At 30.5% G+C, this 26,370-nt stretch overlaps 1 protein-coding gene across 1 annotated transcript in view; it reads left to right on the top strand.

Moving 5' to 3' along the window:
• The window catches only part of LOC126879895 (tachykinin-like peptides receptor 86C), an 883,727-nt gene that overhangs the window by 685,970 nt on the left and 171,387 nt on the right, over positions 1-26,370 (top strand). Inside the window, exons 6-7 of the mRNA XM_050643239.1 lie at positions 23,025-23,159; positions 25,077-25,154. Of these exons, the coding sequence (XP_050499196.1) occupies positions 23,025-23,159; positions 25,077-25,154 (213 nt within the window). The remainder of the gene's footprint in view (positions 1-23,024; positions 23,160-25,076; positions 25,155-26,370) is intronic.

The raw sequence follows: 26,370 nt of genomic DNA, 5'->3' as shown, positions 1-26,370 counted from the left end.
CCCGAAGAGTTTTTTGCAAAACAATATCAAAATCCCCTTTGTTTTTTAATTGCCAATCAAGCGTGCGCGACACTATTTTCCACCGTTGCATGTGTATACAGTATGGTGCAAATGAAAGGAATAAATTCGTTATTTCGTAAACCAGTGACTTTAAGGAAAAATCCCAAAACAGGTCGGTTTTTATTTTTAAGTTATGATATTGTGGCATATATAGTATACTAGTGACGTCATCCATCTGGGCGTGATGACGTAATGGATGATTTTTTTTGAATGAGAATACGGGTCGTGTGCTGGCTCATTTGAAAGGTTTTTCAATTCTTATTATGTAAATGTTTATATTACTGAATAGAGAATTGAAGAACCTTTCAAATAAGCTAGCACACGACCCCTATTCTCATTTAAAAAAATCATCGATTACGTCATCACGCCCAGATGGACGACGTCACTAGTATACCATATATGTCACAATATCATAACTTAAAAATAAAAATCGAACTGTTTCGGGATTTTTCTTTAAAGTAGCTGGTTTACGAAATAACGAATTTATTCCTTTCATTTGCACCATACTGCATACACATGCAACGGTGGAAAATAGTGTCGCGCACGCTTGATTAGCAATTAAAAAACAAAGGACTTTTGAATATTGTGTTGCAAAAAACTCTTCGGGATTACATCAATCGATATTTAAAGAATATCTACCTACCTTGGCAACATTCAAATTTTTAGTTTTTCACATAGTTTTTGAGGGTTAAAATAGCCGATTTCGCAATTTTTCAATTTTTAATCGCTTATATGTCAAAAACTATCAACTTTAGAGAAAAGTCATTAAAGACCTTTTCTGTTTGGAATGATCCAAAAAACCTAAAAAAAATTTGTTCCATGCAAAAAAACTAATTTTAGGAAAAAAACAAAAAAAAACCTTTAAAAAATTTTTGACCAACTTTTGGTCCTGGCAACATGCAAATTTGATAAAAGGGGTCCTTTTTGAGTAAGATTGTGTAAAAAATCCGAATTAGAATATTTTTCCTAGCGGATGCGCAGTGGCTTTCTGGACTAAATGTTTGAAAACGTGATTTATAATAAATCGTAATTTAATTTCTAAGTTGGACCGTGCAAGAATAATTGCTTCTTCAGTTGAAGAAGGCCATTCACAGCGGTTTGTGGCGGATAGAGTGGGTGTTTTTCTCAGAGTGATGTCTCACGGATATAGAATAGGGTTCTGGAGAGAAATTACATACAGAATAGAGTTCGCTCTGGTAGACTTCGAGTTACAAATGAGCAATAGAACAAATATATCCGAATTTACATTCAAATAAATTCTTCTATGTCTGCACCAGCCCTTCAGTGTGACTCCAGGTGCGCTAGAGGAGTCAAAGTATCCTTGACTACAATTAGAAGAATAATTTGAAAGTCCGGTTTGAGGTGTCGTCGACCACAACAATAAGAGTTCTCAGCCACAACCTAGTTTTACACCCCCTCCAATTGACTCCTTCATACAGCTCCTTCGACAGAAGTTCGACAAACGAGACAAGCATCTGTTTTAAATAGTGATAGCTGGCGAATTCGTATTTGGCGAGAAGCAACAAGAGCTGGAGAAACAGCACATGCCCGTCCCATACTTTCTTTTGATGGTGGCAGTATTGTATTCTTCTTCTTCTTCTTCTTCTTCTTTTTATATATTCATTACTCTGTCTGTTTTTCAATGTGCCTCCAGTAAGTTGTCATTCCATTTTTTCGTGGTCTTCCCACTGATCGTCTTCCTATTGGGGAACCGTCTCTCGCCGTCCTTACTAATCTATTTGCTGTCATTCGGCTTATGTGGTCGTTCCATTCTACTCTTCTGCTTTTCACCCAGTTATTAATGTTGTCCACCTTGCATCTCCTTCGTATATCTGCACTTCTAGCTCTATCCCACAGCGTCTTACCATCGATTTTTCGCAATGTTTTTATCTCTGCTGTTTCTAGCATTCTTTTTGTCCTTTCTGTATCAGGTCGTGTTTCTGCCGCTTATGTCATTATTGGTCTGATGACTGTTTTGTAAATTCTGCCTTTCACTTCTTTTCCGATGTTTTTATTTCTCCATATTGTTTCATTCGGGCAACTGTCATTCGGCTCTGTTTGCTTTATTAACCTGATCTTCCACTTCTGTTTCGAGCTTTCCGTAGCTGCAGAGTGTGATGCCTAGATATTTAAACTCCATGACTTGTTCTATTATTTGACCCTCCAGCTCTAATTTACACTCTTATTAGATCACTAATAAGTATTATATTTTGAGCAGATATTATGATAGGTAGGGGGTCCAGACAGATAATCCCCGGACAAAAAATCCCCTCAAATTATCCCTGGACAAAAAATCCCCGGGCAAAAAATCCCCACAAAAAATCCCGGACAAATAATCGTCACAATTTTTTTGGACAAAATATCGCCACAAAAATCCCGGAAAAAAAATCCCCAAGAAATATTTGCTGCCGAATGAATAGTTCTCAAAAAGGTTTCCCGAAATTTTACCAAATTTCGAATTTCAATTCCATGCTGAAAACTTTAAAATTTATATGACAAAATAGTGTGAGTTTTTTTAAAAATCGTGGAAGTTACAGGGAATGAGCTAAGGCCCCGTTCTCATGAAAGGCGTTTAATGCGCGTTTTGATAACGCGAGATTACAACTACAGTGGAACCCCGTTAACTCGGATTAATCGGGACCGCGGCCGATCCGGGTTATCGAAAATTCGGGTTAGCCGGAGAAAATGGTAAAATTTATTAAAATATGGTATGCTTACAGATAAACTCCGTTATAATTGGCACACAGACACTTGTAAACCACGTTCGCGTTCCACACATACAAAGCGTCGTCGAGAGTCTCATTTTTAGCTTTATTATCTTTGCACCGATTGTCCAAACTGTCTTTTGTTATCATTTTGAAACAAAAACAACATTTTAAGTTTTATTGCCATTACGTAGACAAAAAATCACGGAAACACAAACGAACGATTACAGAACGGAACGAACAATGCGACTTTTAGTCCTGTCGCCAGGGGGGGTACAACGGCCTCCTGTATTCAGATGGACTTACCCAAGATTTTTTTTATGTATTTTGACCTGTAGAACACGAATTTTTTGGGTAACAGTTGATCCGGATGTCGATAAGATTGTTATAAACCAAGAAGTTGAGGAATCACATAACAGCGATTTCTCGCAAAACAAAATATTTTTTTGTATTTTTTGGGCCATTCTAACCAAAAAATGTTCCTACAAATTTTTTCGTAGGATGCATAGTTTTTGAGATAAACGCGGTTGAACTTTCAAAAAATCGAAAAATTGCAATTTTTTAACCCGAATAACTTTTGATTAAAAAATAAATTAGCATTTCTGCTTACCGCAATTGAAAGTTCAAGTCAAATTTTACCGGTTTTAATTATTTGTATTGCTAAATATTTATTATTTTATTGTTAAACAAAGCTATAAACAGCTAGTGCTTGAGTGATGTTTTCAATGATTTCTCATTTAAAATCGAACGAGTAGGTAGCAGAGGTAGAAGTGCAAGCGGGGCTATTTCTATGTAGCATGCATTAAAACGCATGTATTAGGCACGGGAAACACTATGTGTTTATAGCTTTTTTTAACAATCAAAAAATAAATTTTTATCAATGCAAATATTCAAAACAGATATAATTTGACTCACACTTTTAAAGGCGGTAAGCAGAATTGCTATTTTATTTTTTATTCAAAGGTTATTCGGGTTCAAAAATTGCAATTTTTAGATTTTTTGAAAGTTCAACCGCGTTTATCTCGAAAACTATGCATCCTGCGAAAAAACTTGAAGGAGCATTTTTTGGTTAGAATGACCCAAAAAATACAAAAAAATGTTTTGTTTTTCGAGAAATCGCTGTTATGTAATTCCTCAAGTTCTTTGTTTATAACAATCTTATCGACATCCGGATCAACTGTTACCCAAAAAATTCGTGTTCTAAGGGCCAAAATACATAAAAAAAACTTGGGTAAGTCCATCTGAATTAAGAAGGCCGTTGTACCCCCCCTGGCGACAGGACTATTTACTACACACACACAATACCGTCTCGCAACGAGAACGAACTTATGTTATTTAATAAGAGTGAAGACTAAGACCATTGTTTGAAAAATAATTTTTTAATAGTTTTTTCTAAACAATGCTAAGACAGTTTCAAGTAAATAAAGGATACTACAGATGCCTGTTGGTTTCGATAACACATTTTTACTAAGGTATATTATGTATCAAATTACACAAATACGCATTATCTCTCATTGTATAATGTGTTTGACATTGAAAATTGAAACGAATGAACTACATAGGAATTCGCTAAAGCGACAAATTTTTACGAAGAAAGTTTATTATGATAAATAAAATTAGCCTGAAAAATATAAGATATTATAGTATTGGAACAATATGTTTATAAGGAAAGATAAAAGAAAATATTTTAAGATGTTGAAAAGAAATTGGAAAATCCAGCATAAAGGACATACATTTTTATTGTTGTAATGTTTGTCTGATAAAAATCGGTCCGGGTTAGCCGGACTTCCGGGTTATCGGGGGTCGACTTATCGGGGTTCCACTGTACATACATTTTACTTGAAACCATTCACACGCTAACGCGTGTTTTAGGTCATAGTCCAGGGCGCATCTGTTTTGATATGGACGTTGAGAGGTGACTCAATTTTTTTTGCAGAAATTGCTTGAAAATAAATCAGATAATAATATTTGAGCTATCCTCCCTCTCAAAAAGGTCCGGAACATTTTTGAAATAATCAAAATGTCAAAAAATTAAGGAAAAATTCGATTTTTGTCTTTGTTTTTTGATTATAACTTTAAAAGTATTTATTTCCGAGAAAAGTTGTACCAACATAAAAGTTGCGTAATTAAATTTCCTACAGTACAGAATTGGTTAAAATTTTAAAAAATAGTCACCCTAGTTGCAAAATAGCAATAATTGCGAAAAAACCATACAAAAACAACTATTGGCATTTTACGTTTTTCAACCATTTATGCTACACTTAGGACCTTCATATTTCACCCAAAAAACTTTATGATAAAGTAAAACAATACTATAAATTTCATTAAGATCGGCTTAATAGATTTTGCAAAATAAATTTTGCAATCCAGCTTTCGCAAAAAAATTCATTTTTTCAAAATGTTACAGGACTGAAAATAAAGCAGATAGCAAATTGAAATTTTTTTTGCTTATAGAAGTGTACTGTACCTTTCATTTGCAATTTACAAAATTAAAACCGATTAATTACCACGGCGTCACGAAATTTTTTAAATAAACATTAGTTTTTGGTGCTACGCGCAGGACAGTGGTGTTCGATTCACACAAGTTGATTTCCACCAAAATTTCTTCCAATCTTTATCTAATATATTATTTTCTTACTCTATATTTTGTTGTATTTTAATATTTTAATTCCACAAAAATCAAACTAATTTTAATATTGTTTGTGAAATATTGTTTAAACAATTGCATATTATGTTTAAAAATAATAAACTTTTATTCTCTTAGTTAAAATGTATGAACAAAGAAAGTTTTTGCTAATTAAAGTGTTATTTCAAAGGATAGAGTATGTGTTTTTATTTTGCAATAAACAAATTTATTTATTTATATCGAAATGTAATAAAAATTAAAATGTATCAATCATTATCAAAGATCATTGGAATGTCAAATCAGAGCAAACTATCCGCTGTCCTGCGCGTAGCACCAATATTTAATGTTTATTTAAAAAATTCCTGACGCCGTTGTCTTGATCGATTTAAATTTTGCAAAATGGCAAATGAAAGGTACTGTACACTTCTATATGCAAAAAAAAATTCAACTTGCTATCTGCTTTATTTTCAGTCCTGTAACATTTTGAAAAAATGAATTTTTTTTGCGAAAGCTGGATTGCAAAATTTATTTTGCAAAATCTATGAAACGGATCTTAACGAAATTTACAATATTGTTTTACTGTATCATATAGTTTTATAGGGTGAAATATGAAGGTTCTAAGTGTAGCCTAAATGGTTGAAAAACGTAAAATGCTAATACTTGTTTTTGTATGGTTTTTTCGCAATTATTGCTATTTTGCAACAAGGGTAACTATTTTTTAAATTATTAAGAAACTCTATATTGTAGGAAATTTAATTACGCAACTTTTAGGTTGGTACAACTTTTCTCGGAAATGAACACTTTTAAAGTTATAATCAAAAAACGAAGACAAAAATCGAGTTTTTCCTTCATTTTTTGACATTTTGATTATTTAAACAATGTTCCGGACCTTTTTGAGAGGGAGGATAGCTTAAATATTATTATCAGATGTATTTTCAAGCAATTTCTGCAAAAAAATTTGAGTCACCTCTCAACGTCCAAATGTACTAATATTTTTACAGATGCGCCCTGGTCTATCATTAAAACGCGCGTTGGCATGTGAACGGTCTCAAGTAAAATGTATGTAGTTGTAATCTCGCGTTATCAAAACGCGCATTAAGCGCCTGTCATGAGAAGGGGGCCTTAGCTCATTCCCCATATCTTCCACGATTTTTGAAAAATCACACTCCTTTGTCATGTAAAATTTGAAGTTTTCAGAATGGAATTGGAATTCAAAATTTCGTAAAATTTCGGGAAAACTTTTAGAGAACAATTCGGCAGCAAATATTTCTTGAGGATTTTTTGTCCGGGATTTTTTGTGGGAATTTTTTGTTCGGGGATTATTTGTCTGAGGTTTTTTTGTCGCGGGATTTTTGTCCAGGGTCAATTTGTGGAGATTTTTTGTCCGGGATTATTTGTCCGAGGATTATTTGTCCTAGCTTCGGTAGGTAGGTGCACGAAATTAGTGGTTATTAACGGGACTCTAACAGGACAAAGATACACTACACGGATTTTAAAATCTCATGTGAGATAATAGCGAGGCGCTGTGGGTGAAAATTTTGTATTTATGTATTCATGTATTCAAATTTTGTAGGATTCAAGCGGTTAATGACTATCTTGAGACAGAAGGTCTTCGCCGTTTGAATCGCATTGAACATGTATGGAGTATGTTCTCTAGAGCTGTTCATTCCTGAAAGAATTCTCTTAGAACTTATCATGAACTTGCAATTGCCTATAGAGAAGAATGGGAAAATCTTTCACAGGAAATTATTGATCGACTTGCTATCAGTAGGTATAATATGAGCTCGAATCCAAGTTTACATCGATGCCCGTGGAGAAAACAGACCATATTACAATTATTGTTAAATATATTTTAGTTAGAAGTAAATTGTTTATTTATTAAAAACAGTAAGTAATCTATAACGTAGTCTCTGAAAAGCATTAATACTAGTAGACATTTTGAGTGATGCATAACTTTTGAAACTATGTGTATACGTTCCCTAATAAGTTCTACAGCTAAGTGGACAGTATCGAGCTTAATATCTTTGGAAATGATGGTATTACTCAAAAAGATAAAATTTATTTAATAAAAAAACCTAGAGCGCAATCTTGAAAGTAAATAATAATTTTTCATCATTACCGAAATTAGGGCTTCCGAAAAGATACAAATTAAATTCCTAAGGATACATATTTCAACATTTTTTGTGCTGCAATCCTTACGGGACTCCTCCCTAATTTAATTCCTAAAGAAATATGGCTGCCGGCATAAATATGTCGGTTTGAATTAAGTTTTTATTTATATAGTCCTCTTGGAATATTTCCACAAAAAATAATTTGTGTTTATCCTGCTCTTTATTTCATAAAAAATGTTTCAACCAAAGAATTTTTATGAGGTTATTTTTTAATAAAATAACAAAAAAGATTGTAGGCACTTTGTACGCATGTAAGAAGTTATACTTCTAATAAATATATGATTTCAACGAAATAAATATATTTTAAACAGTTTATTTGTATTTTATTTAAATATTAAACTAATTTAACACTCACTACTTTCCAAAAAGTTTCCTTAAAATAATACCAAAAAAAATAGTAAAAGTAAGGCAAAAGCCATGAGGTATTTCCAAGTGGTCATCCATCCAAAGCCTAACTGCGCTCGAAACTCCCTAACTAGGGTTACCGGGCGAAAACGGGTATAGGTTAGTGTGCTAGAGCCGTAGCTAGGTAACAATGGAATAAAATTGATACCAATATGATTTATTAAGACTGTACAAATAATATTAAAATTGCTTTTTATTCTTGTGTTTATCATATTTTAATACTTATTATGCTATCGCCGACAAAGGCAAATCCAAAAACACAAACATTACACTCAAAAAAATTTAGTTCGTAATATTGATTAACAGTGATTATTCAATATTATTTCGTTGTAACAACAATTTAATTTTTTGTTTCAACGAACTTTTAGATATTGACGAATGTATTTGGTTATTCTCACAATGATTGAATAATAATTGTGAAAATAACTAGAGTACATTAATCAATAACACTCAATTTATTCAGCCAATAACTTAGTTTCGTATATTTAATAAATAATGTTAATTCTGACTTTCTTGATTTCGTAGATGACAAGTAATTACCTTGGTTTATCGTGACAACGTACAAATTTCATTAAAACAATGTACAAATGTTAATATAGAGTAATATATGATTATTGTGTAGATGTAAACTGATTGTTGTGACAACGAATGCATTAATCAATCTACTACTGCGTTTAATAATCACAATCAATGCGGGCATGGTGACAATAAACGTAGTTGTTGAGACAATAAATGTTTTGCTTGACCATTTGAAATGTAACGGCTTTTCCTCATCGTGATACCCCTAGCTTCTCTGTGTTACCATTGTTTAAAAAATAATACTTTGTTAAACAATGCTGTGACCTCTGCCGACGTGCCGAATAATAATTTCATTTCGTTTCTAAGTGTAGTCCTTAGTAGAAGGAAGTTTTCGTGTGTCTATTATCGTGAAATTTCGGTCGAATTATTTTTAAATTCTTTTCGAATCCTGAAAAAACTAATTAGTATTTTTGAAAATTTAAACGCAGAATAAAATATTATAGTATTATCGAGGGTCTGAAGTCCCTGAGAGTTTCTAAAATGATTATTTTAATAAGTCACAGGGGTGAAAAAGAGAAAATTTAGTATGATTTTTAATTTCAAATATACCGTTCAAAAGAAACTTTTTGTTTATTCTAAGGGACTTTCAGCCTTTGGAAATAATTCAATCTTTTATTCGGCTTTTAAATTTTTCAAAAATACTTTATATAGTTTTCTCAGTATTCCAAAAAAATGAATGCCTTTAAAAAGAATTCGATCGAAATTTTGCACCTGCACTCTCAAAAAGAATTAAAGTGATATATATTTTTGGAATCACTATTTCAAACGCTTTTAAATGAGCTATCACATGATCTACTTTCCCATTTAAAAAAATTAAAGTTATGCCTGTCACCTGAAGAGGGATCGTGTAAAGTTCGAAACATTGATGTTATAATATAATTTGATTATTTTAAAAATCGACCTATCCGAGCGTCTTGCTTATGTGCTAAAAATAAATAAGTTAATATGGGGGAGTGTAACACTTATTCCAGCGGACTGTATAAGTGAAATCATAATATTATGATTTCTCATATTATGAGAAATCACACAGTGTAAAGTCCATTAGGTTTAAGAATTTGTGGTATAATTTATGACCAATCTTTTTGGGACACATGATTTGTTTTTTTAACGGTTGGAGCATAATGTACTTTCGAAGGACTAAGAATGTCGATATCTCTAGGCACACAAATCAATCAAAGTAATACACTAACAGACATAAGATCTGGCAAATGGATTACTATGGAAACTATGGATTAAAGAATCTTAACATCATAGTCACAAAAAGAACGAAAACATTGATATACCTACAGAACTCTTATCAAGCCCATCCTCACTTACACAAGGTGAGCATTTCTCTGATAGAATAGAATATAATAGAATAGAATAGAATAGAATAGAATAGAATAGAATAGAATAGAATAGAATAGAATAGAATAGAATAGAATAGAATAGAATAGAATAGAATAGAATAGAATAGAATAGAATAGAATAGAATAGAATAGAATAGAATAGAATAGAATAGAATAGAATAGAATAGAATAGAATAGAATAGAATAGAATAGAATAGAATAGAATAGAATAGAATAGAATGGAGTCAAGATATTGAAATTAAATTCATAACTCCGAAAGAGATTGCAACACAAATAAGAGAAAATTTAAATTCTAAGGAAACTCCCGAGTGTGATCTGATAACTGGAGAGATATTAAAACAATTACCAAAAAAACCATAGTTAAACTTATGCACTTGTTTAATGCGACATTTGGGTTAAGATTTGTGCCTAAGATGTCGAAAGAAGCAGAAATGATTATGATTCTAAAACCAGACAAACCGCTACATGAAGTCACTTCTTATAGACACCTCATTATTACCAATCATTATTTCAAAATGATACGAAAAAATTCTACTTCAGAATAAGAAAGGAACATAGAGGTTCAGTGATACCAAGTCGCCAATTTGGATTTAGAGAAAAGCACTCAACTATCGACAAGGTCCAGCAAATATCTGATCTAATAGAAAAATCAATAAAAAATTGAATGTAATAGACAATCTAATTAAGCAATATAAGATTGAAAGTTATACTAGCTGCCCTATAAAAAAAATAAAAGTGCGTTCTCTAACTAATGCACCCCTAAATGTAACTTTTTAATGAACTATTAATAAAATTCAAAAGCTTAAAGCAATAAGGAGTGTTTCTGTAAGTAAACTGCTCGTCAAAAGTTAGGGATATAGAAAATTATGCTCATTTTCATAGTTGATTTTTTCGTGAACAGATTAATGTGATACAGTGGCGATCAACAGGTAGCAAAAATGCGTTCCAAGATTGCGGCTGTAATTTTGAATATTTTTTCGAGATATTTGGCACACGTATTCGTAATACAATAAAGAATGGCGGTACAGAGCCCAATTTGAAAAATGTATTAATATGAGGAAATTACTCTGTAATTAAATAAAATATTAAAAAAACGAGCCTGTACCGCCATTAAGAAGAACAAAAAAATACACTTTCTTCAAATAAACTTTTTTTTCCTCTTCCTTAGTATTTTTTGTAATTATACCGGGTGGAAGAAAATAAATGTTTTCTTATGTTACGTTCATGACACCCTGTAGGGATAACGAGGTACAAATATTAGTATACATTGGAACCGTATTGTAGTCCTTTGCTTAATGAATATTCTGTTTTTTGAACCTCCCTGATATCTTTAGAAACAAAGAAGATAGGTGGTTTCACCTTTTAACATATGTTTTAACTGAAACAAAACTAAATTAACAATAAAAAATAACAGTTAAAAAAATTTTGAAAACAGAAAAGCACATAACGTAAACAGTTCTTATCGACACCTACAACAGGTATTTGTCGATCAGGTAAGCGGTATGCACAGCACAACATAAGAGAGATAAGATTGTTTCATGGAGGCTCTGTGATGTCTTGGGGTGGAATTTCCTTGAGAATAGGTACGGATTAGATGTCTAAGTGGAGGCTCTTTAAATAGCAAGAGGTACATTTCACAGATTTTTTTCTTTAAAGAATCTGTCCTTTCGCACGATATGTAGGAAATAATTTCATCTTAGTGATATGATAAGACATGGCCTATTCACGTATCACATGCCGTCAGTTAAAACACATTAGATATCAGAAATTAAACAAATAAAATATTCGCAAAATATAGGGTGTCTCAAACTTTTGTTTCGGTTAGAACACATGTTAAATTACAAAACCGTCTATTTTCTGTGTTTTTATATATATCAGGGACACTCAAAAAAACAAAATGTTCACAAAATGTAAGGCAACAATATGATTCTGATGTATACTCACATTTGTACCTTATCCTTCCTACAAGGTATCTCAAACTTGAGAGAAACAATTCTTTTCTTCCACCCGACCCGGTACAGAAAAGAAGTTTGAGTAAACCTTTGAACAATTGTGTAAATACTAAATAAAAATCTAAAATAATAAAAAAATTAGCAGGGTCCGTTAATCTGCTCACGAAAAAATCAACTATGAAAAAAGTATAATTTTCTATATCCCTAACTTTTGACGAGCAGTTTATATATAACTTTTATTCAATTGCTGTTAGATACTAAAACAATTTAACACAAGTTTGTGATATTACAAAAGTTTTGTTATGGTTATGTTTGAAATATTGAACCATACTCTATATGTGGTTTTTACAACTCACGTACAACTTTGATTCCTTGGTTTTGGAATCTGGAAAGTAGGAATTTAATACGTCTCGACACTTCGACAGCGAAATATTGAGTAACTACCAACGGGAAATACGTGGTCTGGCTCTGACAGCCATCGGAAATTAAATAGTTATCAAACCGCACTTTATTACCTTGCATTCACATACAAAATAATGTTGAAAATATGGTCCGACTTTAATGCAAGTTAATCTCTAGTATGTGTAGACATTCTTTTATAATTGTGAATTTATACAGGGTGTTTCTTTGGGAAAGTAATATACTGTTACACTTCTTTCAAATATTTTTATTTAAACTCCAACAATCTTACAATACAAACTCAATGACAAACATAAACTTTTAATACTCAATAGGGGACTTGCATAAAATTATAACTTCGAAAAAAATGTTATAAATCACAACAGAACATAAGTTAAAACATGTATCAAAGATAAAAAAATTGTTTTTATGTTCCGTTTGGCCCCTAAAGAAGATTCTAAATTCAAATTATTGCTAGCCGAAAACGTGTCGTGACGTCATATGGTTGTGTGTTTACATTCTGCACCAACAAAGTAAACAAAATTGTATATAATTTTAAAACATCAGTAGAAAATACGTTTGATCGTTTGAACTATTTTAAAAACATAGAAAACTTGTACTTTTAAAAAATTGCACTAAACAACACTTATAGTGTTTTCTTTTATTTTCCATAGTAAACTTTCTTTCCTTTCCTTCAAAAACTGGATCAAACTCCAATCTCAACAAACTGGTATATATTATTCCGCGACGATGAGCTGGCCAAATACCCAAGTAGGTGGAGGCCAATAAACTAAAGAAGAAGAAGAAGATTGTGCCTAAATATAACCATAAATATAAATATAACCATAAAGTTCAACTATGTGACGTCACGGGTCGTTTGAACTATTTTAAATCACAGATTTTAAATTTGTACTTCTAAGTTATTATGAGTTTTGGAACCGTGAAATTTTGGAAATCTCATTTTTAAACAAAACTGAATATTATTATGTAATAAAAAAACATGTGCAAGTTCCCTATTACAACTGTTACTCAAAATGTCAAAACATATTATGTTTATATAGATTTTCTGACGTTCTAAACGTCATCACCAGACTTTTCTCAGTTATTTCATGACATCTAGAACATTCTCGTAAGTGACTACTTCTTCTTTCACTTCAGGGACTTTTTTTATGTAGGATCAATCTACGGAACTCTCGTAACAATACGTTAAGCGAAAAATGGGGACGAATACAATATCTTACATAAACGTGAAAAACGTTTACTGCAGTGTAAAAGAATATTTTGTACACTGCAGTAACTGTTAACCACATTAAATATGAAGTATTATCAAACGAAAATGGTCAAAGCATTATTGGATTTGCGATGGAGAAAAACGTGGTAGTCAGAAGCATACAATTAAACGAAAAGAGACATACATAATTATAACTATTTAGAATGGGAAATAAGCCACAATATTATTAAAAAATGATTTTTATTAACGTTATAAATAGTTAAAATTGTAAAAATGCCACAAGAAAATAGCTTCAGAACAACATACATAATTATGTTCATGGGTCCTCAGATGGAAGGACGCTGAACTAGATAGATCATGTTTTGATTGAAAGTAAATACATGAATACTATTCAAAAGGTGAAAAGTAGGAGAGGAGCTAAAAGCGATTGTCATCTGAAGTCATATCTGATTGATATGGCTGTTATCCGAAAATGTAGTATGAAGGTGGAAGAAACAATTACGAAAATGAGCACAAGTGCAAGGCATTTGCTGAAGATCTACCGATCTTAGAAAGAAACGCGGAAGAATTTAGAAGAATGCTGAAGAAAAATACTAGGTAAAGAAGTAGAGAAATTTGAATTGGAGCTAAATGAAGACAAAAACAAATATATAATCATGGGAGAGACATAAGTCACTCCTTTTTAATTCCAGTATTATAAATGTGTTATCTGTTATGATTCTGACATCATGTTAATCAATAGATATTATTTTTTCTTTATCGTGATACCGGAAAATGCTTGAATTATGCTATAAAATAACTCCAATTTTTGTTAATGGATTTTGCCATTTTTTTACAATTAGTATGTACTTACTCTTTATAGTTGTTACTTTGTACTTATATATTTACATTATTATAACATAACACATTGTTGTTAATTAGTATATTATTCAACAATTATTAGTATATTATTAAGTGAAACAGAATTCATTGTTTCACATCCGTAAACCCTTTGACGGAATTAGAACCCAAATGTTTATGTTTACCTTTTAATAACGTCAACCTTAAAACGTTGAAATTTAAACGTAAATAAAAAAATATGAAAAAAAAATTTTTTAAAAACGCTTTTCTTTAGTTACGTGTGCCTAAAATTAAAAATATTATAAAAAATCAACTAAAAAGCAAAAAATAAAAAAAATTGAAAAAATCTAACACATTCGTTAAAGAACAGCGTGGCGCGTCTTCATCGAATAAACGGTTTCCGCACCACGCTTTTCTTTAACGGATGTGTTAGATCTTTTCAATTTTTTTTATTTTTTGCTTTTTAGTTGATTTTTTATAATATTTTTAATTTTAGGCACTCGTAACTAAAGAAAAGCGTTTTTAAAAAATATTTTTTTTCATATTTTTTTATCTTTTACTTTTTAGTCTTACACTTTTCAAACATTAAAATATATCGTCATGTTTATTAAAATATGTATAAAGCATATGATGTAGGTACAAACATGAAAAGTAGTCGGAATCGGCAAAAAATTTGAAACTTATAAAATGCTGAAAAAATATAGCTCATATAATTAGCTACAATCGGTAAAAGTTTCAAGTTTCTTCATTGTAAAAAACAAGAGATTTTAATCATTTTCCGTTAAAGTCGCTTTTTTATTTAGACAAGTAATAAACATAAACAACTTTTTTATTGACTATTCGTGTATTGTTTTCGCGAATGCATATGTCTGCAAATTTTTATTCATTTAGCAAAAGGCAGTCAAATTAACGTCCAAAGATTTGACCCAACCGATTGAACTAAAGAAAAGCGTTTAATTAATACGCCACAACGAATGCGTTAATGTTAATTGTAGCACAAAACCTCTCTACCGGTGGTTTTTCTAAGACTACGATAAAAACAAGAATTTTTTAATTCGAAGTTTGGTTGAACGATGGCTTAGTGTGAAAACCTTATATCTCATTGTACAGAATATTTTACATGAGTGATTTTAAACTGAATTTCTGCATACTCTAACCCAAAATATATATGAAAAATGTATGTGTAATGATCTAAACATACTCAGAATAAAAAATATGTAAACATAGTTTTTTTGTTTTAAGTTATAGTATGCAGAAATTAAGTTTAAAGTCTCTCCTGTAAAATTTTCTGTGAAATGAGATACGAAGTTTTCATACTAAGCTATCGTGAAGTTTTGTTTCGTATCATATTGAAATTTGACACGAATAATAGGGAAGCAAAGTATGCTAAATTTGCAGTCACTCGAGCGTTATGGGGACCTATTGGGTTGTGATTATTAGATCCTTAAACCAAAAACAGTTAAGTAAAATTTTCCATTTTAGTGGGAACTTTCCACATTTTAATTTAATTTTCCATTTCGAACAATCGTTTTTTCCAATTATAGCGCCATCTATCCATAGCTCGAAAAAATGTCTCCAATAAAAGTTACCTATTTTTACGTAAAGAATCCAAATCTGCAATAAAAATTTGGGGCTTCCATTTAAGATTTGAAAGTAACCTCCAACCCCACCTCCGTGGGAGGTCATGTTTGATACCATTCGATAGATTTTTCAAAAACATAATGAAATTGTATTATGCAATTTTTCGATCTGATGTTTATTTTGCAAAATATCGCGGGTTTGAATTTAAAATTTTAAAAATAATAAATGATGGTTTTGCTTGTTTTCGATTCAGAGGGTTGCACACCAGCTAGACAGGCACTGTTTCTACCCTTTCAGGCGTCATCAGTAGCTTTCGATAGTGTGCCCACCTCTGAACCGAAAAACAGCTCCACCATCATTTTAAAGGGAATCTGAAAAATAATTCAAATTTCCCATCAGACGCGATACAGCGACATCTACTAAAAAATTGAAGAATCTCAGATGCAGAATCCACCAATTTAATAAGAATTAAAATGGTAGATAGTATTTTAAAACTGAGATTTTTCATGTTTGAAAGTTCTTACTGGTACATCCTTAATCTGCGACTTTTTCAATTAATAAGACAGCAGACGACGAATATAGAAAACGAAAGGGAAAAATTTTTTTTAAATTTTAAATTTATTCTCCAACCCTCTCCGTGGAGGGTCATGTTTGGTACCATTCAATCGATTTTTGAAAAATATTGAAGACGTATTTTTTAGTTTTTCGATCTGACGTTCACTTCGCAAAATATTCGCTTTTTTGTGAAACTTTTTGATTCACGCATTTCCTTACGCCCCGCTCAAATCGTCAGATTTTTGAAATATACACTCTTTTGCATGTACTTAACTTACCTTATCTTAATCTGACAACTTCGGGTATTTTTAAGAATAGATTTTTTTCGGGCCCTCCATAACGAACTTCCCTGTGTTAAGAGCCAATACAGGGTGCGCCAAACCTCTGGTCTTCTTTGATTACGGCTAAACTATGAGATATACAAAAACATGTTTATAACAAAACTAATGTGTATCAAAGAGGTCTATAATTTAAAATTATTTTTAATTATACAGGGTGAGTCAGAACGACGGTATGAACCAAAGTTGTATTTTTTTAAATGGAACACCCTATATATTAAATCATTTTTGAATATATTATTTAAAAATATGAAAAATTTGTATAAGGTCTTATAGGCCTAAAGTTAATAATTTTCGAAATATTTACATTTTTATTGAGAAAAATGGTAATATTTATAGGGTTGTGGATTATGTTTCCAAGGAAATAAAAATTTAGGTGATAGGTCAAAGTTTTTAAAATATAGTGTTATTTTTAAATAATTTAATACTTTTTACTTTTAGCCATAAAATATACAGTGTGATCACTATTTGCAAATACAAAATTTTCTCATTTTTTTTAAATGGGACACCCTGTATATTAGTTTTGCGTTTTGTAGTAAATATTACAACCTTTCTTTTGGTATAGGTTGTATGTACCTAGCATGTTTCGTTTTGTAGATATTTTAAAAAAACTATAGATTTTACGTGTTTGCGGATTTTTTTTTTAATTTTTTTTTTGCAAAAAAAATAATTATAATCTGGTTTTAGAAACATACACTAAAATATAAAATATGAAAATAAAAACGTAATTAAAGATTAAAATAAATCGTATGCTGGTACAACTCAATTGAATTTAATAACTTTAAATTATTTTACAATAAATATTTTACCATATTAATGAATGCATAAAATAGTTACTAAATTAAATAAACAACCAAATTTTAAATCAACCATAGTAATTTTTCTACTACAGCAACTTTCCTGTACCAAATTAATTGTTAGTTAAATTGTATTTAGTTAAACTTTTAAATTTACTTACATACATCTTGAGAATATAAAAATTATTATAAAGTATGCTTTGAAACAAATGAATGTTAAATGTATCATCCAAATTATTTATTAATATAAATAGTATTTACTGGTGTCACAAAAACTGGTAATACTTTTGTAGTTGAAATTTTGTAACAATTTTTTATATTTTAAATTTTAATTTTTTAACCGAAAAATGTTTGGATATGACATTTGTTTTGGGCGAAACCATTAGAAATTATTACCAGCTTTTGTGACACGAGTAGGTACATAGATACTATTTACTTCTTAATATACTTCCATAACGTTCATTTGTTTCAAAGCATACTTTATACGTTCTCAAGATGTAGGTAAATTAAAAAGTTATTAACTGATCTTACTCGTAAATACAATATAACTAACAATTAATTTGGTACAGGAAAGTTGCTGCGGTAGAAGAATTACTACGATTGATTTAAAATTTGGTTGTTTATTTAATTTAGTAACTAATTTATGTATTCATTAATAAGGTAAAATATTTTTTGTAAAATAATTTAAAGTTATTAAATTCAATTGAATTGTACTAGCATACGATTTATTTTAATCTTTAATTACGTTTTTATTTTCATATTTTATATTTTAGTGTATGTTTCTAAAACCAGATTATAATTATTTTTTTTGCAAAAAAAATTTTAAATAAAAAATCCGCAAAAACGTAAAATCTATAGTTTTTTTAAAATATCTACAAAACGAAACATGCTAGGTACATACAACCTTATACCAAAAGAAAGGTTGTAATATTTACTACCAAACGCAAAACTAATATACAGGGTGTCCCATTTAAAAAAAATGAGAAAATTTTGTATTTGCAAATAGTGATCACACTGTATATTTTATGGCTAAAAGTAAAAAATATTAAATTATTTAAAAATAACACTATATTTTAAAAACTTTGACCTATCACCTAAATTTTTATTTCCTTGGAAACATAATCCACAACCCTATAAATATTACCATTTTTCTCAATAAAAATGTAAATATTTTGAAAATTATTAACTTTAGGCCTATAAGACCTTATACAAATTTTTCATATTTTTAAATAATATATTCAAAAATGATTTAATATACAGGGTGTTCCATTTAAAAAAATACAACTTTGGTTCATACCGTCGTTCTGACTCACCCTGTATAATTGAAAATAATTTTAAATTATAGACCTCTTTGATACACATTAGTTTTGTTATAAACATTTTTTTGTATATCTCATAGTTTAGCCGTAATCAAAGAAGACCAGAGGTTTGGCGCACCCTGTATATGCCAGAGGTACATCTACAGGGTACCAGGTTTCTCCCCATATGATAATCTGACGCGCTCACGTAACTGGAAAAATCCCCGTTTGGGCTCCCCTACCATAAGCGCCGATTTTTATATAAACAAATATGAGCGTTCAAAATTTGAAACTTCATTGTTTATCTATGAAGCATAACGTAAACAATTAACGTAAAAGTGAACTTATGTATAGTTCATATCATTAGCTACAAAAGGTAAAACTTTCAAGTTTCTACATTGTAAAAAACGAGAGAATTTAAGCATTTTCCATTAAAATTGTTTTTTTTTTTATTTAAACAATTAATAAACAAACAAAATTTTTTTGTTGAATATTCGTGTATTGTTCCCGCTATTGCATATGTCTGCAAATTTTCATTCATTTGCATTGAAGAAAAGGCAGTAAAATTAACGTCTAAAAATTTGATACAAACTATTGAACTAAATAAAAGCGTTTAAAAATATACTAACCCATTGTTACAGTTAAAAATCCTTTAAACATTTTTCGATGTTAGTGGTTGATATAAATTACAATGATTATTTTATTAAATAAACAAGTTTAAGTAATTTTATTTGCTAATAGTAAGTCAGTATATTAAAAATGCACCACTTGAATCTAACTTCAACACGTGAGTAATGACCCGTGAGTAACTTCAGCCCGTGAGTAATGAACTATTACTCACGGGTAAAATAATGGGTGTTATTATCTATTCAAAAATAGTGAATAATGAGCATATTATTAAACGGTCGTAGAAAAAATATATTATGGGTCAACATATCAATCATCAACAATTTTTACTATTGCATTGATATATTATTTTATTGCCCAATATTGAATATTTAATTTGATAGACATAAACCCTCCAGACGTTATTATTCGTATTATTTTTACTTCAAATTATTAATCTAATGAACCATCACTCAGATAATAACTTAATTATTTGGCGACAGGCTTAAAAGTTTATCATGGAATAATGAACCTGTGCCTGGGAGGTTTCATGTTATTACTGAAGCGGCATTATTAATATTAAAAGAATTCTAAAGAAAGGGCATTAAACCAGGGCGTAATTTGATTTTGCCCCTATTGAATATATTATTTAAGAAAAGGTCTTATCATAACAACAAAAAAATATCTTTATTGTATAGATGACGTTAAGGTTTGGAATACTTAAAAAAAGAATGTGTGTGTACTTTGTACGCACGTAAGAAGTTATACTTCTATTATATGATTTAAACGAAATTAATATACTTTTTATTTATATTTTGTTTAAATATTAAACTAATTTATACTTACTACTTCTCAAACATTTTTATTAGAACAGTGCCAAAAATTAAAATAATAAAAGAATAAAACACACACAAACACATTAAACAAGCCACAAATGATGTCTGAACATTAATTGTTGAAAAATTTTTTAACTAAATACGTATTTTCTGAAAATACAATTATATAATAAATATACTTACAATCATAAAATGTATTAAAAAAAAACAAAAAAGAAAGTTTCTATTGGGACTCGAACCAGCGCTGATAAGCGCGGTTGGTATTGGAATTCATTCGCCTTCAACGCCTAGCCACGGACACTATGTGTCATTATTTACGAAGATCGACTAACTAAACGGATTAAACTTGTGATATTTTAATATTTTGAAAATTGTTCAAATTATTTTAATTTTGAATTGAAATGATTTAGAATTGAAAAAATACAACAAAACATAGAGTAAGAAAACAATATATTAGGTGAATATTGATAGAAATTTTGATGGTAATCAAATTATATAAATAAAGGTATTACATACTATGTATTTTGGCAGATCAAATAGGTAGGTTTATACCCATCATACTTTAACAATTATTACGTACCTGTTGCTTTTAAAAACTATTTAAAAGTCACTACAATATTATAAACTTTTTTGTTTCTGTCCTCACAACCATAAAACTAATATATTATACATTTGTTTACCTTTACATTTACCTCCAAACCACAGCTGTCCTACAGCTGCCATATCGGATAATTTTTGACATGTCATTTGAACATCCAATCAGAACAAAGTTATAATGCGCATGCGCCGGGCTGATAGGTTTTAACATATAAAAATTCACCCTCTATCGCCGTTAAAGAAGTATAACTTCAATAAAAGAAACTGTGTCAAAACAGAAAATAGGAAAAATGCAATTTATTAGGTTAACCCTTTAAAAAATAGTAAATTACAAACAAGTATGATCAAACATTTACTAGTCAAAAGTGAGAAAATTATGGCTACAAGTCAGTGAATTTGACACGTGCTTTAATCCAAGAAGTTTGTAATATAGGGCCCATACGAGATATTGTCTCGCATGGGCCCTATGAAAATAAGAAATATTTTATTATAAAATTAGAAGTTTTCTAGAAAAATAAAACTTTCAACTGTATTGAGACCGAGTTTCTGGTAGGGATATAAACTTCCTTTCCCCCCTTACAATCTACGCAACTGTCGTAATAATAGTTTCAGCATGTTTTTTGATTCTTCGTTACTTTTTATATAAATATCATCCTTTTGTCTCAATGCGATAGAGTAAGTAGCTTTCAAGTTATTTGCGTTTTAATGTAATGTAATTTTAAACACATAATATTATTGAATGTAATTTAAAATACAGGGTCTAACGGAATCCATTATCTTTAAACGCAAATAACTTGAAAACTACTTAGTCTATCGCAATGAGACAAAAGGATGATATTTATTTAAAGAGTAATAAGGAATAAAAAAACATGCTAAGATTGTGAGGGGTAAAATTGGCGAAATGAAGTATATATTATCCCTACAGCAGGCGTCTGGCAACAGCGGAAAACTATCATTTACCGCTAGTTAGAGTAAATTAACTAGTATTGATGGGAAATAAGCCACAATTTTACTAAAAAATGGTTTTATTAGGTTTCGAAGCCCAAATCGGGTGTCATTGTCAAAATACAAAAAAATATTAATGAATTAAACAAAATTTTGATGCTTAGTAAAAAAATTCTTTTAATAATTTATTTAAACTGACTCATTTATATCGGCAATTCAGACATGTATTATATATTGTAAAGTAGAAGACTTTAAAATGATATTGCCAATATTTATGAGTTCCGTTCCTGGGACGACTTTCTTTATTAAAATATAGTTTATTCGATTACATGAAATCAACCCCAACTTAAGAATATCCGTCACAAAAAAAACATGTGATCTGTCTTTAAAAAGACAACCACATGCAATGGTGACAGTAAAATTCTCGCGCTAGAGATTCCACAGTAAATTATTATATTAAATTAAATTATTATTACAAATTAAACATTTTGTTTAATTCATTAATATTTTTTGTATTTTGACAGCGACACCCGATTTGGGGGGTCGAAACGTTAATAAAATAATTTTTTTAGTAAAATTGTGGCTTATTTCCCATCAAAACTAGTTAATTGAAAAAATGCCACAACAAAATAGCTTCAGAACAACACTAGTTAGAGTATCCTAACATATGTAAACTGTTTGTCAAGTTTGAACAAAAAATGTTGGAAGGTGTTAAAACAACGGGCTAAAATTATTTGAGAATATATTTGTAATAAAACACTCTGTATATTGGTAAGGAGGAATATTTTATTTAAGTGTTTTAGGTTAAATCTTCGTGTTTTATGCTAACGTTTCTTCAGTTGCTATATGGACAATTCTTAATGAAACACCCTGTATATACACTTTCTAATAATCTCTTCTTCTTCTTAAAGTGCACTCTCCTCAATGGAGGTTGGCTATTACAATTGCCAACTTTTCTCTGTTTTCAGCTGTTCTTATTAGCTGTTCAAAATTTAGCCCTGTCGGGACAGGTATGATAATTTCTAATGAGAGTGAAACTAGTAAGGGTGTTTATGGCGCCCTCTAAACAAACTGAAATATAATATTTAAACGAACTGAACTATAATAATAGTTAAACAGTATAGCCTGTTATAATACTTTCTACTTAATTGCAGGTACCTGGCAATAGTATATCCGCTTCAACCTAGAATGTCCAAAACTTCTTCAATATTTGCAATAACTTTTATTTGGTCGGCTAGTATGTTACTGGCACTACCTTGCTTGCTGTATTCCAGAACAGTTACTCACAAGTAAGTAAAATAAGTTTTCATTTGTTGTATTATTGTTTGTTCTAAGATATTACGGTACATTCTATGTCAAATCCCTCAGGCAAAAAATTATGGATCTCCGATTTATCTGAAAATTGGTATATAGCCTCTGCGGGACGAAAAAAATAAGATATTTAAGGTCAAAAAATATTTTTCTTTTTTTCTCAAAATGTTATTTTATGCGATTTTACAGTGATTTGGTGTTTATTTAAACAAATTTGCATTTTCTATCGTAAAGTATCAATGAAAAATATAATATTTTAATAGAAGGGACTTAAAAATGTCATAATATGGCATTATAACAAGGTATTTTGATTCAAAACAAGTTTTTGATCAAATTTTATAGTGTAGAAAACGTCAAAATGCCGTTTTTTACATTTTCCTGCATTCCCAAAATACATCATAATCGATTTGGCTAAAAATTTACCCACAGATGGCCAAAACCTAGGACTTTAAGTGGTTAGAAGGATTTAAATTATATTACAATACCAAAAAAGTTACATGCAGTAATATCAGACTCAAAAGTATATTAGTCCAGTCGGGATAGCATTTGACCTTGCATGCCGAGCTGCCCAAAATTTTATTTTCTAATCTTTAGGGGAGTCAATAGTAGCCTAAATTTAAAATCACGAATGAATTCCTCCGTTTTAATAGTCGCCATCTTGATTTTAAAGGAGAACTTGTTTTGCTCAATATCTCCGCTATTTTTAAGTTTTCGACAAAAATGGTAGGTACTGAAATTGTTCCAAATTAATCGTATTTACAATTATTACAATTTATTTTTTAACAATTTTTGTCGTGAGGTTGATATTTTCGAGTTAATTGTACTTACGGTAGATGCCTATATTTTTGACAATGATATTGCATGTAACTTTTTTGGTATTGTAATATAATTCAAATCCTTCTTATCACTTAAAGTCCTATGTTTTGGCTATCTGTGGGCAAATTTTAAGCCAAATCGATTGTGATGTATTTTGGGAATGGAGAAAAATGTAAAAAAACGGCATTTTAACGTTTTATACACTATAAAATTTGATCAAAAACTTGTTTTGAATCAAAGTAACTAATTATAATGCCATATAATGACATTTTTGAGTCCCTTCTATGAAAATATTATGTTTTCCGCTGATACTTCACGATAAAAAATGCAAATTTGTTTAAATAAACACCAAATCACTGTAAAACCGCATAAAATAACATTTTAAGAAAAAAAAAAGAAGAAGATTTTTTGACCTTAAATATCTTATTTTTACGTCCCGTAGAAGCTATATGCCAATTTTCAGACAAATCGGAGATCCAAAATTTTTTTTGCTCCAAAATTGAGTGATTTGAAATGGAATCACCCTTAAACATTTTAAATTAGATAAGTAGATGCTTCTACTTACGAATATATTATATGGTTCATTCCACCAACATACGACTGTTTTGGATTATCGCGACAACGAATATTTCAGTATGCAACATAAGAAGTACCAAAGTAATTGGCGCTAATAATTATTCCAATAAACAACAATGTAATTTGAAATTTACTTTCGTTCTTCTTATTTTGCACAGTAAAATATTCGTGGTCGAAGTAATCTAAAACAGGTATATGTTCGTGGAATAGGGTATATCAAACTACTAACTAAAATCAATATTATTACAAGAATTAAATATCCTCAGGGTCGAGCTTTCGACGTCTTCTTTAGGGTTTCCGGGGTGTCAGGCTCCTCTAAGCTCCCAGACACTACACTGTTCACTGCAATACAGTATTGCAATTAACAGTGAACAGCGCGGTGCCTGAGGGGTCAGTAGACTGAGACATTTATATAAGGGCAAAGATACTTTTTTTTTATTTAATCAGTTAAGCCCATTCTAAAGATACTTTAAATGTATAAAATTATTTCTTTATTGTTTCAGTGTAAAAAATAAACTGCGAACTGGTTGTATACTTGTGTGGCCAGATGAGAAACATTATGGATCAACTTATGATTTATGGTGAGTCATCAGTACCTACTTAATTAATATAGATAACATAGATAGATAACCTCAATAGCAACAATAATTGGAGGTTATACATACGTTCTCAACAAATTGCTCTTACTTTTTTGTTAACAATTTCCAAAGTGGAAATCTGACATCAAATATTTTTTTTAGGTATTATATGTCATTGGCATTATAAAAAAACTGTGGCTAATCCATTTAACCCGGGAACAGTCGCGCTCTGCTGTCCCGCAAGCAGTCGCGCGATTAGATTAAATACACACACCGGCAAAATTAGCCGCACACCTTAAAAATGGGACATGTTTGATTTCTCGAATTTCCTAAGCCTGTTGTCCGATTTGAGTGATTCTTTTAGTATGTTATAGCCTTATTATTTAAGAATACCGGTGTAATAATATTGTTGCTAGACAGGTAAATGTCATTTTATACCGGGTGTAAAAATCATACTGTGTTTTTTTCTTAAAGTTCGGAACACCCTGTGGAATATTCTAGCATATGTAAAATATTAAAATTAAAACTCGATTGTAGACTTATGCTTTCTTAACATTTTCTTTTTTGATTCATTTGCTTATGTTCGAAAATAAAAAAGTTATGTGCTTTATAACAACTAGCCATGTTTTTTATCAATAAATCCTCATATTAGGGGAAGAAAGTATGCTAAATTTGCAATTACTCGAGCGTTATTGGGACCTATTGGATTGTGAAGAGTGGGTGCTAAAAGCAAAAAAAGTTAAGTTATGTTTTCCATAAAGTGTGGGACTCTCCATTTTTTAATTTAATTTTCCATTTCCACCAATCGTTTTTTCCGATCGTAGCGCCCATCTATCCATAATAGGAAAAAATGTTGCTAATAAAAGTTACTTATTTTACGTCAAGGATCCAAATCTGCAATAATTGTGGGCTCCTATTTAATATTTTAAAGTTACCCCCCCACCCCACCTCCGCGGGGGTCGTATTTGGTGCCATTCGATAGATTTTTGAAAAATATTGAATAGGTGTATTTTGCAGTTTTACGATCTGATGTTCATTTCGTAAAATATCGCAGGGTTCGTATTTATAATTTTTAATTTACCCCCCACCCCTCTCCGTGGGGTGTCACGAGTCCCCACGGAGGTAGGGTGGGGGATTTAATTTAAAATCTTAAATAGGAGCCCCCAATTTTTATTGCAGAATTGGATTTTTACGTAAAAATAAGCAACTTTTATTAGAC

This window comes from Diabrotica virgifera, chromosome 2 (genome assembly GCF_917563875.1).
Source record: "Diabrotica virgifera virgifera chromosome 2, PGI_DIABVI_V3a".
In the NCBI taxonomy this organism is placed as follows: domain Eukaryota; kingdom Metazoa; phylum Arthropoda; class Insecta; order Coleoptera; family Chrysomelidae; genus Diabrotica; species Diabrotica virgifera.
The sequence above is the reverse complement of the archived record's forward strand: the minus strand, read 5'-3'. Positions and strand labels throughout refer to the sequence as shown.